Here is a 12,166-nt window from a genome sequence, read left to right on the forward strand (position 1 = left end):
TCTCTCTCTTTCTCTCTCTTTCTCTCTCTTTCTCCTTCTCTCCCTCCCCTTCTCGCTCTCTCCCCATCTGCACAAACACAATGTTGGTAGGCTCTGGCAGCACATTCATACAGCTTTGTCCTGCTGTAATAAGTAATAATACTTTCTTATTTGTGTTACCCAGTTACATTTGGACATGCCATGGCACTGTGTGATAAAGTGAAATACAGTTCGTAGTCTCAAATTAAACCAACATTTCCTAACGTGTCTTAACCTATCAATCGGTTATCCATAATTTACCAAAATCGATTCAAATATTGAGCTTAACACGGTTTAGGAAACATAGCTCTTGCAAAGAAAGTAAACCTGCTCCCGATATAATTGGAAACCATTTAATGACCATGACAATTTCAAACGGCAGCAGATTTTGCAACTAAAACATTTTGGAAAGGGTAAGACGAGATCCGTGTAAGTAAGGGAACCAGGGAAGCTGCTTCCCCGCATATTGAATGGCAGCCTCCATGTTTTGCTGCTTGGTATGCACATCCAGCTCTTAAACAGTGAACGGAGCACAATGTTTCTGATTTCCAGCCATGTTAAAAAGAAGAGCGTTTGTCTGTTGGTATGTGAAACTGGGTTAAGAAAAGCTCACAAAATGTTGATTGCAAGACAGGGATTTAATAAAGAAATACAATTTATAAAGTATCAAGAGAGACATTAACACGTTGTACTGATAATAGCAAAGGGAATGTTAGCTTCTTGCTACTCTTTCCGTCTTTTCGATGAATTCACTCATTGCTTGGGGTCCAAGTTGTGTGTATCTCTCTCTCTCTATCTCTCTTCCCCCTCTCTCTTCCCCCTCTGCTAACTTTAATCCATATTATTTACTATGCACAGTAATGTATATAGAAACACAAAAATAAATTCAAATAAAAGTTTTGAGAATAACTGGAGGACTTGGAGAAGATAGGTTGACATTCAATCTTCCTCCTAAAACCTATTTCTGTACTTCCGTCAACAAAGAGGAAACTGGACGAGACCATATATTGAAATCTCTTCCCACTCGCTGTTTCCTTCCAAACTCGTTTATACAGGGAATGCCATGGGTCTTTATTCAAAACACAAAATACATGTTTGTGTAGCAATAAATATCAAGAATAAAACAAAAATAAATGTTACTGCTATAATGCTTATTATACACATTTATATTAACATAAGTGAATGTACCTTTAAGCAGATGTTGTTTGTTTGTTTGTTTTTAGCTTGTTTGTTTGTTTGTTTTTAGCATGGACCAATTTACTTTCTTGCAATTATATTTCGCAATGCAGTATTGCAATTCTAAGCGCCCTATTATTCCTGGAGAAATGCGGATTTGTTTCAGGTTGTGCAACCTGTTTAAAGAGCCAACATTAGAAGCAATTATTAATGTTGCTGTCCGTACAGTACACTTGAGAAAGAAACCTAGCAGGTTTTCGAAAGCTCTGTACACTATCATTTCATCCCTGAAGAACTCTTAATATTGTTCCGCTAAAAGGAATGCAATTTTCAAAATCGATGCCATCTAAAGTTCCCCCAGAAAATAATGCATTTACAGACAGATGGACCTTTCAAGGCAAAGTACAGGATTTGCTGCTGAGAGCTAACTACATTGCAAGCTAATTTCCCTGCAGAGAGCAGTGTCATCAACAAACACCCACACTGTCTAGCATTGGGCTGACGGATCCCCGCCCGCTCTGTGTGAAATCTCACGTGTGCAGCTCGCAGGGGAAAGTATCCATGTTCCTGTACTTGCATTGCTGTTCTTTTCTCCAGTGACATGTGGTAATACGGTCTCTGCCATTGACGAGCCATGCTGGGCCCTTTGTTCCTTGCCCCCTCTGCCAGCGAAAGGGTTAACATCTGCAGTGCCCCTTCAAATAAATACATGCTGTGGGTTTTTCTCTACTCATCGGAAATAACATGACATAAATATATTGCGGGCAAACGTTTGGTTGCTCTTATGAGTGGAGAAAGTGGGTTTCTGCACATTTTAACCCGAGAAAGGTAGGAATCGCTAGTAATAGGCTCACGCAACAACACCTTTGCTTTTATCAAGTCTAAGGCCTCACTCAGACAGGCCGCGTTGCGACGTGTATGCGTGCGCGCGCACGCCCGTCGCAATTTCTGGTTGTTCGGTGGGGGTTTTGAAACTGAAAACTCCACCGGCGGCAAAGTGCAGCGTTGTCGCGGCGAAATTTTGCCGCCAGGACCAAAATTGAAATTTCGTGCTACTGTCGTGTGACGCGAGCTGGTTCAGCCAATAAAGGCGAACCAGCTCCGTGACGTTTGCGTTACGCACCCCGCCACGCCCCAAAACGCCACGACCCAACTCCTGCAGTTTGAGCAGAGATCGCTGGGCTGCAGGAGCGCGCGGCGGAGGCGCGAACGCAAGCACGTGAGCATAGCGGTCTGTCTGAGCGAGGCCTAATGGGGAACGTTGCTGTGTCATATTCTAAAAACGGTGCCCGTTTTATTTCCCCATTCAGTGTTTTGTATAGATTGTGATGGGGGGTTTGTTTGCTCGCTCATATTTTAAAGTGTGTTTGTAATTTCTTCACCAAGGAGGTGGAGAATTGTTCAAACGTAGCCCACAGTCCTACAGATATTGCACTTGTATCTTTCAATAAGTAGCCCATTTTTTCCCTGTGCTATTTTGGACCTGTTTCATGTGATAAACAGCATCCTCCACTGGAAACATGGATTTTCTGCTGACACAATGAGGGGTCAGCGCACAAGATGTCATATGGAGGGTGAGCAGCTCGGGTAACCCGGTTTGATGGTTTGCACAAGCATGCATGATGGGAAATATTCGGCGGCTCTGCAGGAGTAGCTAGCCTTGCACATTATAGGCAACGGCAACAGTCTTTGTTCCCTGAACTTGTGCATCACGTACGTTCTTTTTGCTGTATCAGCAATCGTGTGCTCGGTGCCAGGATTTCAAGAGATCAAGCTCTTGAGCGGTATTTTCAGCTGCACATTTTTGTTCTAGTTTGTGCTAAGTTGGCACTGTCATTAATGCTACAGTTCTGCTTGGTGTCAAAGGGCTCTACAGTAATAGCAGTGATGGTGTAATTGGGATCTGACTTCGTGCTTCAAAAAAAAAACAAAATCGGGCAAATAGAAGCATAGTTAAATACAGTTCCTGGGAATGTTGGTAAGGAATATACACTTAAAGCTGCAGTTCAAGCAATATCCTATGTGTGTGTTTGATTTTAATAAATCAGTTAAGAAAATACTTGTAGCATTTAAAAAAAATGTAAAGACTTTTTTTAAAAATGTTTCTAATGTAGGAAGCATTTTTGTTTCTATAGAAACCATTTACAAAGTCACATCTTCTTCCCCTTCTGAGACAGGCTCTGGCTCTTGAGCCCTGCCCTCTCTCTAGCAGTGCACCAATTATATCTAGTGACTGCCTGGTCACATGATCTCCCCCACAGAACTTTGCATCCTCTTGTGCAGCACTAACAGTGACTTAAATAACCCCTGATTTGACGATTGATTACAGGAGAACGGATCGATCGGCAACTTAGCTAATCACTTGTCAGTGTGTAGATTGTATTTATGCACATATTGAATGGGGAAAAAAAAAACAATTTTTTAAATGGCATCTTGAACTGCAGCTTTAGGCCAGGTCCCCGCTGGCTACTGCAGCGCCCGCTGTGGCGAACGCTGCATCGACAAGAGCCGCCCCTCAATGGGGCCGGGCCCGCTGCGAGCCGATTTTTTTTCTTTATTTTTTTTCAGGGAAACCTGAAAATTGAGCTGGCCACGCCCCCTGCGGTTCAGCCAATGAGGCTGAACCTGCCAGGTGACATCACGCCCCCCCTTCTTTCTCACTGCAGACCGGGGGACTCGGCTGCACGCGCCGCCAGCCTTGCTGACGCGCGTGCAGCGCAGGCACTGGGGCCGTAGCCTTGGGATATGGGAGTTGTTGCTGTTGCCTTCTCCTTTACTGCTTATTTGACACACTGCATATGATGTATCCTTGCCCCTTTTAACTTGGTTGGGTCTTATAGTGGGAAGAAATGTGAATTCATTCTGTTGATGCTTAAATGGTGGAAACAAACCACTATTGTAAAAGTTAACATTTTTAGTGCTTACAAAAACAATGTAACCCATTACACCCATCACTGCCATTAGCTCGTTAGTCCTAATTGCGACTGCACCTTTAAAGGCCATACACTCATTTTTATCCCACATTTGTTTATTGTAGGACGACAACAAATGTTGACACTTGTACAATAAATAAAATTGATGTACAGTACTTTTAAAACCGCTTAGGATGTGTTTAAAAAAAACAACAGTAACTAATATTAAACTAAAAACATTCGTTTAGGAAGCAAGGATTCTCTAGTTTATGGGGCTAAAATAACACAATATAATTAGCACCCTTTCCCTAAAGTGACTGCAAGGAGCCAGTCTTGGGAGCACATTAGCGCGATAGCAAAAATATCTGCTGCCTAGGTTTTAATTAGTCACAAAACAAGCTCACAAAGCAGTGGATAAATATTTAATTCGGTTGGAACCAGGAAATGTTTGCTTGTTATGAGACCAATTAACTTTGTTTTGCTATAAAATGATTTCTTAGTGCAGCTCTGTTAATCGTATGTGTCTTGAAGAAATCCAGATTTTTGTTTTGTTTACCTATATTGTGCAAATCATGAGCTTTCATGTCCACAGGGACTGATTTATTCAAAGAAGGAGAAATTATTTGGCGTTCCTGTTGACGGCTGCATTAACGCTGGAGACTTTGCCTCCCTTCTCTATCTAGAATATTTTTTTGCAAGAGAAGGAACACGGCTGTACGTCTTCATTACGATCGGCAAAAAATAAAAATCCTTATTCTATCCAGTTCCTCACAGTTCTTTGTAACATGCATTGCTTTACAAAGCTCTTTAACACCTTACTGCCAGAGAGAACTACAGTACAATGCATGTCAGGCCCACTTGGCAGAAGAAGCTGGTTAATTTTACACTCCAAAGATGTGCTTCAACTCTACAAAATCTTGTATCTGCTGTTGTTGACTTCTGGGTGGCTTTTGCTTTTAGTAGCTTCCTGCCCAGACTAATCATTTCTGTGCAAACTTCCTACAACTACATTGACCCTGAAGTAAACAGAGTCATTTTTGGGACTTTGGACCAACATACAATTTTTACTTATAAGGTCAAATATGCTCCACCTTCTCAAAGAGTGATTGGTTAAAAAAAAAGAGAAGCTAATTTTAAGTTGGGTTACTTAGGAATCTCTTACAGATAGGTGTACACAGACAGTAGACATGAAAACAAAATCATATTGGTGATCAAAGGAAGCTGTGGATTATTGGTTATCGCTGTCCTTGACGTGGGGAAAATAATTAAATCTTTCTGTGAGTGACAGGATGTCACTGTCTCTGTGCGTCACACTCCTGAGCATACTTGAAATGCTTCTCAAATAGGGGGGTGGTTATGCCTGTGAAATACTCAGACACTACCAAATACCATGTCCATGCTTTTATGGAAAATAAATACGTAGCCATAAATTATACTAACAACCTGCAAAAAAGGCTATTTTTAATAGTTGGCTTAGGAGAGGGGTAACTTCCTGTTCCAATATAGTAAACTAGCTTGCAACAAAAATAAAAGCGCACGGGTCAGTGGTAGAGACGACTCGGGCTGATATTTTGTCTTAGCAACAGACTATCAACTCCTGTGGACAAGGTAAATGAAGCACTGAAGACCAGGGGGTAGTATGTGATGCCTAAAAACAGGAAGAACCTGGCATCTGCACACAGATTGTCCTCTTAGAAGAACAAAGGGCCATGTTCTTCTTCCATCCTTCACCAGCACCTGCTTACACCACCTCGGTCTTGCGTTTCTTCATACTGCTCATGAGCGCTCTGACGGGGTTTGGCTCATTCTCCAGGTCCTTGACCGTCTTGTGCTTGGCGCAACAGCAGCAGTCCAGCATCTCGTATAGGAAAGCCAGCAGCACCAGCGACAGCACGGTCAGGATAAACAGCACTAGGATCACGAAGCAGGCTGTGTTCCAGCCATCATGGAAAGGGTAAATCCTCTGCACCTGAAACCCAACTTGCTGCTGGACCAAGGCCGTCTCGTTCTTCCAGGAGCTGAGAGATGCCATCCTGGTGGAGACTCCCCACAGAGTGACTACGAGAAGGACGAGAGTAACATTAGTCTTTATTTCACGAAGGAATAAGATAACCCTTGGTGTCAAAAATGTCTAGTGACACCTAGACATTTTGGCACCAGGATCATGTGTAGGGCTTATGCAGCGATCACATGGTGTTGAGACCTTCTTATGGGTCATCTGAATAGGAAAAAATATTTTATTATTTATATATCAACGATAATTTCCTAGCAATGTTTTAGTGATGTGTCAAAGGCAAATGTTCTTGTATTGGTAAGTGTTTGTTTATGAAAAACATCAGACTGTTATCTTGCCATATTTGCTCCGTGAAAAAGAATGGAAATGTTTGAATATATATTATATGTGCGTCAGTGGGCGCTTGTATCTGGTAGCCAATGTATCTGGCACGTGACATCATAATGCACATAGCCTGGTGGCAGATACAGAAAGTCGGATAATTATAAAGTTTTAGAAAGCAAGGCGATGAAAAGAGTACGTTTCTTGACACGTGAGGAGAAAGCAAGAACGCTGTAGAAGAAGAGAGACGAAAGAATTGGTGACATCATAAGGTATTAAAGAGGAGAGATGGGGAGGGGGGGGGAAAGAAAGTCAGAGGTAATGCATGTTGATACTGAAAATGTTATTAAAAAAACAACAACTCCAACCCGTCATTTTGACAGGCTTTTATGCTAGTGTCAAAATGAAGATGAGATGTTAAACATGTTATATTATTTACATTTCCAAATGGTGCGCACCCTGCTGCTTTACTACTGTAGTTTCCTTCCGTAAGACCAAGCTTTGTTGCAGGTCATGTGGTGTTAATCGAAGACCGATGACGTAGGGAGTAGAGAGGGGCTTACTCTGTGAGATGCATTGTTAGACCCTGCCTGAGCTGTTTGTTAAATCACCAGTGTGGTTAGGCCGCACTAACGAATCTGGAAACACCATCTCTTTCGCATGAGTAAATAGATCTTCCAGCAGTTATCTATGTTTGTTGCTCAGCAAAATGTTTACTTTAATTCCAAACCAAATCAAAAATAGTGTTTCCATAATTCCAACCGTCTGATCTAGTTAAGTAAGCAGACTACCTCATGTACGAGATAATGCGTGTGAACACGGACCAAAAGTGTCAAGTTCACAGCAGAAACGCATTATCTCCCTCTTACACAATGTAATCTTATTGAACTATATCTGTTGGATTTAGTTAAATGCTCTTTTTTTTTTTTTTTTTGTCTTTGAGGGATTAAGTAACTAAACTGAGCAACAAACATAAGGAGTGCCGGAAAATCTATTTACTTATTCCAATGTGTTACAGGGCCCCTCAGCCATTGAACGGATTAACCATTTCCTGCTTCTTGGTTTCCTGATTTTGAACATCATTTAAGTAATAATCCCTGAAGAACAGGGCATTATTGGCCAGTAATGCCCTGTTTTGAGGGGATTATTACTATTATAGGCTAAATGTAGGCTTATTTCATAAATAATAGACACTTTTGTATAGTTAAATAGATTTTTTTATTCAAATAAAATGGTAAATACGTGAAACCACCTCAATATACTCTTACACTGCAGATATCTATATCCACACAATGCCACCCCCTCTGTGTACACACACACACACACACACACACACACACACACACACACACACAGCAGCTCACACACAAACTGCTGCTACACACACAAAACAGCACACCACGCACAACACAGTGCCTCTACACACACACACACACACTGGAGCTCTAGACACACAACACAGCACCTCCTCTACACTCACTACACAGCACCTCTACACACACAGCAGCACCTCTACACACACAGCAGCTCTACACACACACAAACTGTTGCTACACACACATGCTACACCCATAAACACTGATACTGACACACACACACACACATCAGCTCTACACTCACACAAACTGTTGCTACACATACAACAGCACAACACACAGACACACACACACACACACACTGCAGCCACAATAAAAAATGCAGCCACTTACTAAACTTTGCACTCTCCCCCCCCCCAGCTCTACACACAACACAGCACCTCTACCCCCTCCCCCCCCCACACACACACAACACTGCACCTCTATACACAACACACTTACTTCTTTGCAGTCTCTCAGCACCCCCCCCCCCCCCAATTCAACTGAATCTGCTCAGAAAATCTCAGTCAGCTCGGGAGGGGGAGGAGTCAAACCGTGGCTGATACTTTTTGACCAATCCCCTGCCATGTCTCAGAGCTTTTACTTAATTCAAACCAATCCCCTGCCCTGTCTCAGCTGTTCTGAAAGCTGATTGGCTGGAAATAAACAGATTGAAAACTGCATTTTGCAAGCTGCTGAAATTCAGGGCATTACTGTGGATAATGCCCGGAATTTTAACAAATCAGAGCGCAGGGTTTTCAATAATGCCCTGAATTTTACTGCTTTAGCCTATAATTAATATTAATCACAATAGTCGCAACATTCACTAGTTTTACCTATCCGTTTTTCCTGGCTAAAGAGACACTTGGGGACAAGCAAGCCTAACAACATCTTGGTGAACATAACCGTACAGTTGTTCTATGTGATTCTCCTAAAGTCTAAGGCAGGGGGACGCAAGCTTTTTTCCCTACGCCCCCCTGCCGGCGGTCACCTCACACCGCTCCCCTCTCACCCCCACTTACCTCAGCTCCGGCGTCATGATATCACATGACCTCGCGTTGCCATTTGATGCCGCGTTGCCATGGCGACGCTTGTGGAGCCAAGGTAAGTAAAGGTTTACAGAGGCCCTGCAGCTCCCCCGGCACCTAATTTAAGTGCCTTCGGGAAGCGTGCGGGGCCTCTGTAAACCCCCCCCCCCCGCAGGCAGTCTCGCGCCCCCCAGTTTGCGCACCGCTGTTCTAAGGTCTCTGATAGAACCTTGAATCATTTTTGTGCAGCAGCTACTTGTATTCCATCCGTTCAAAAACTAATAATAACATCTCTACCACAGGGTTCGTGTTACATAGAACAATCTATTGTGATACAGAATTGAATTCATGCCATGGGGGCATGCAAAGCATTGTGTGGTAGGTATTTAGTAGCATTGAGACATGCTGTGACCAGTCCCTTGACATTCAGTGCTTGGAGCTACCTAAGGGAAACCTTTTATCCCATAAGCCAGTGGTTTTCAATCCCTTTAACGTGACGTTGCAGAAACCCATTTATCCTACGTATGCAAAAATATGATTGCTGTGGCCGGCCTTTTTTTTTTTTTTTTATGGAACTGAAAGCTTTCTTTGTGATGATTAATGTATAGCATTACAAGATGTCATTCAATAACCCTCTTGAAATAATGCAGTGTTTCTCCCTAAAGGCAGCGGCACCCCTTCCCCAAAAGCTGATCTGTGCTCCCCCATCCTCTGGGGCCCAGCAGTTACCGCGATATTTGTATTTTTGTGCCGGCTTACGGCAAGAAAAACTACAAATATGGGCGCGACGTCGCCAATAGGGCGTTGCGACGTCCTCTACCAGTGCGTTTGTGGCTCTCTGCCCACCGGTGAGAGCCTGACCCCTGAGGCCATTTTCTGCCAACCAGATAATTATTCTTGTCCAGTTTAATAAAGGCCATGTGTATGTTATGTGCCTTATTTTTTTTATGTGGAAGTTGCCCATCTGATTTCATTAATGCAGTGCTATTTTCGGCATGTCTCCAGAGAATAAAGCTGTTGGATTGGATTTCTGTTGTTTCTTTGCCACTGGAGAGGCCTGCAAGGCATTGTGAGGAACACACACACACACACACACACACACACACACACACACACACTCGCTCTGCACATTTGACAAGGCCATATAAAAAATGACATTGTCACCGGTCTCCACCTCTGTTGGATATAGTATAACAACAAAGGATAATTTAAAAAAAAAATGTACTGTCATTTGCATACGGTTTAACTACCAGCAGCCAAAGGGATCTGGTTGGTAAACAGCAGCCTAATTATAACATAGATTCAAGCAGAACAGATTGATGTGGAAATGAAAAACCTCTGTTACGCTGATAATCTAATGCAAGGTTTGAATTGAAAGCATACCCAATAATTCAGCCATCGATTTTGTGCATCAATACAGCATTCATATTTAACCCCTTCTATGCTGGAAGGGCTGACAGTGCTATGCTGGCATCTACAGCACAGGAGTGTGTGAACGCACGACTGGACGGGCGGGAGTCGTGCTGAGGAAAAGGGACCATGTTTCTCTCCCCCCGTGATCTAGTTAGAAGGAAGAAGATGCACCCATCTTTTAAGCATGGAACACCCTACAGTTATTGAGGAGGAGACGCTGCATTTCTGCCGTACTCGCAATCTTTTTGGATGATAAAAATATAACCAAGATGTGGTTGATTAACCTACCTTCTTGTAGAAAGAGCTGCCAGGGTCTGTTCTGCAGCTCAGCCCCAATTGCTCAGCACAGCACGGCTCAGACAGAGCTCCTCTGCCATTGGCCAGAGCAGAATACAGCCAGCAGACTGTTCAATGCTTCATTAGCATCGCAGCCCTCCACCCAAAGGACTGATCATTCAACAAGGGGAGTCTCTGCTTTCCTGTATCTCTCTTATCGCCAATCCCACCCTGCAACATAATGGTGTGTGTCTGTAAATTAATGGATACTGTCCATTCCAGCTTTCGTTTTATATGGATTTTGTATTTTTTTTTTTGCTTTGAAAGCATTGCATCAAAATTAACCCCCCTGAGTGTTTGTAGTTAATATTATTATTTTATTAATAAAATGTTTTCCCAAGAAGCAATACATTGAGAGTTGCCTCTCGCTTTCAAGTATGTCCTGGTCACAGAGTTATGATCATACAGCAGTTGCGCTTTGTTTGACTCCTGCTACATCTTAAAGTATAAAAATATGAACCCTTACAGCTACAGTGTGTTACTGCTGTAATAGGATATCCAGCAATTTTTCATCGCTTCTTTAACTGGCAAGGGCTCATAAATATTTAGCATCTTGTTATTTCTCCTAAGAAAACATCAGATTAAAATAAGGCAGGAAAATCATGATTCCCATGTGGGGAAACAGCCATCTTGCAGGGTATTCGACCCTGATCCTTCGTTAACGGTCATGAACTTGAAGGGCATTTTATGCCTGTTCGAGGTGCGATACCCCGCATTGGCGAATCTCCCCATTAATGGGCCACACAGGCCTCCGGTAACTCCCAAGTCCATGTGTGCCTCCTTACTAGAGTCAGAAGGGCAAAATTCTACATTTCAATGTTATGAGATTGAAAGGAAATGTAACCTTTCAACACAGTCCTACTATGAAAACGTTACACGTGCTGAAGGGGCCACACATGACTCTTGATAAGTTGTTGGCTGGCTGCTCATTTAAACCAAGTTTGCAGGAATTGTTCAAAATGGCTTCCATTTTTCTTTTATTTTGTTTAATTGACTCTCCTGTAAAGATGCAATGGAAGCGTTGTACATGTCATTTTGTTTTACATGGGTTTGAAGCAGGGGGTCTCCAGAGCTGGACCCCGTTAATTTGAGCTCTGGGAACCCCCCAGCTTCCAGATATACAGACCATTCCAACTTCTTGTTTTTATATGGATTTTTTTTTTTGCCTTGAAGGAATTGAGTGTTTGTATTTATTATCATTATTTTATCATTTATAAAAATGTTTTCCTAGGAAGTAATAGCTTGCGTTACCTCTCGTTTTCAACTATGTCCTGGGCGTTATGATAATGCAGTAGTTTATGTCGCACGTGGACTAGTTTGAACCTCAGCATTTTGCCGGGCATTCCCTGATTGTCTGTTTTCAATCAGAATCTCCATAAGGCGTTATACTGTGAAACAAGAAGTTTCAACCAAGAGTGGAGTTCCCGTTGAGGAGCCATATTTTTTTTTTTGTAACTCCCACCTTCCTCCCTGCATCAACAAACAAAAATCTAAAAGCAAGTACTGTAGTTAAAGGTGCACTAAACAAATATATTGTTTCCAGAAGGAGCCAGTAGTGCCCTCACTCCGCTTAATATGTATATGTAAGTATGG

General features: G+C 42.6%; 2 protein-coding genes across 2 annotated transcripts in view; one reads left to right on the forward strand and one right to left on the reverse strand.

Moving 5' to 3' along the window:
• GTF2E2 (general transcription factor IIE subunit 2) overlaps positions 1-12,166 on the forward strand; it is a 52,256-nt gene that overhangs the window by 17,989 nt on the left and 22,101 nt on the right. The window lies entirely within an intron of this gene.
• Positions 638-10,700, reverse strand: SMIM18 (small integral membrane protein 18). Its single transcript, XM_075607420.1, has 2 exons — positions 10,526-10,700; positions 638-6,164 (listed from the first exon to the last, which is right to left on the reverse strand). Exon 2 carries the CDS (start codon positions 6,136-6,138, stop codon positions 5,848-5,850), a length of 291 nt encoding a protein of 96 aa, XP_075463535.1. The 5' UTR covers positions 6,139-6,164; positions 10,526-10,700; the 3' UTR covers positions 638-5,847.

The sequence above is a fragment of the Ascaphus truei genome, chromosome 1 (assembly GCF_040206685.1).
Source record: "Ascaphus truei isolate aAscTru1 chromosome 1, aAscTru1.hap1, whole genome shotgun sequence".
In the NCBI taxonomy this organism is placed as follows: domain Eukaryota; kingdom Metazoa; phylum Chordata; class Amphibia; order Anura; family Ascaphidae; genus Ascaphus; species Ascaphus truei.

Bases quoted from the DNA above. Each gene is read 5' to 3' on its own strand.
- SMIM18 (XM_075607420.1), bottom strand. From the start codon at position 6,138: ATGGCATCTCTCAGCTCCTGGAAGAACGAGACGGCCTTGGTCCAGCAG.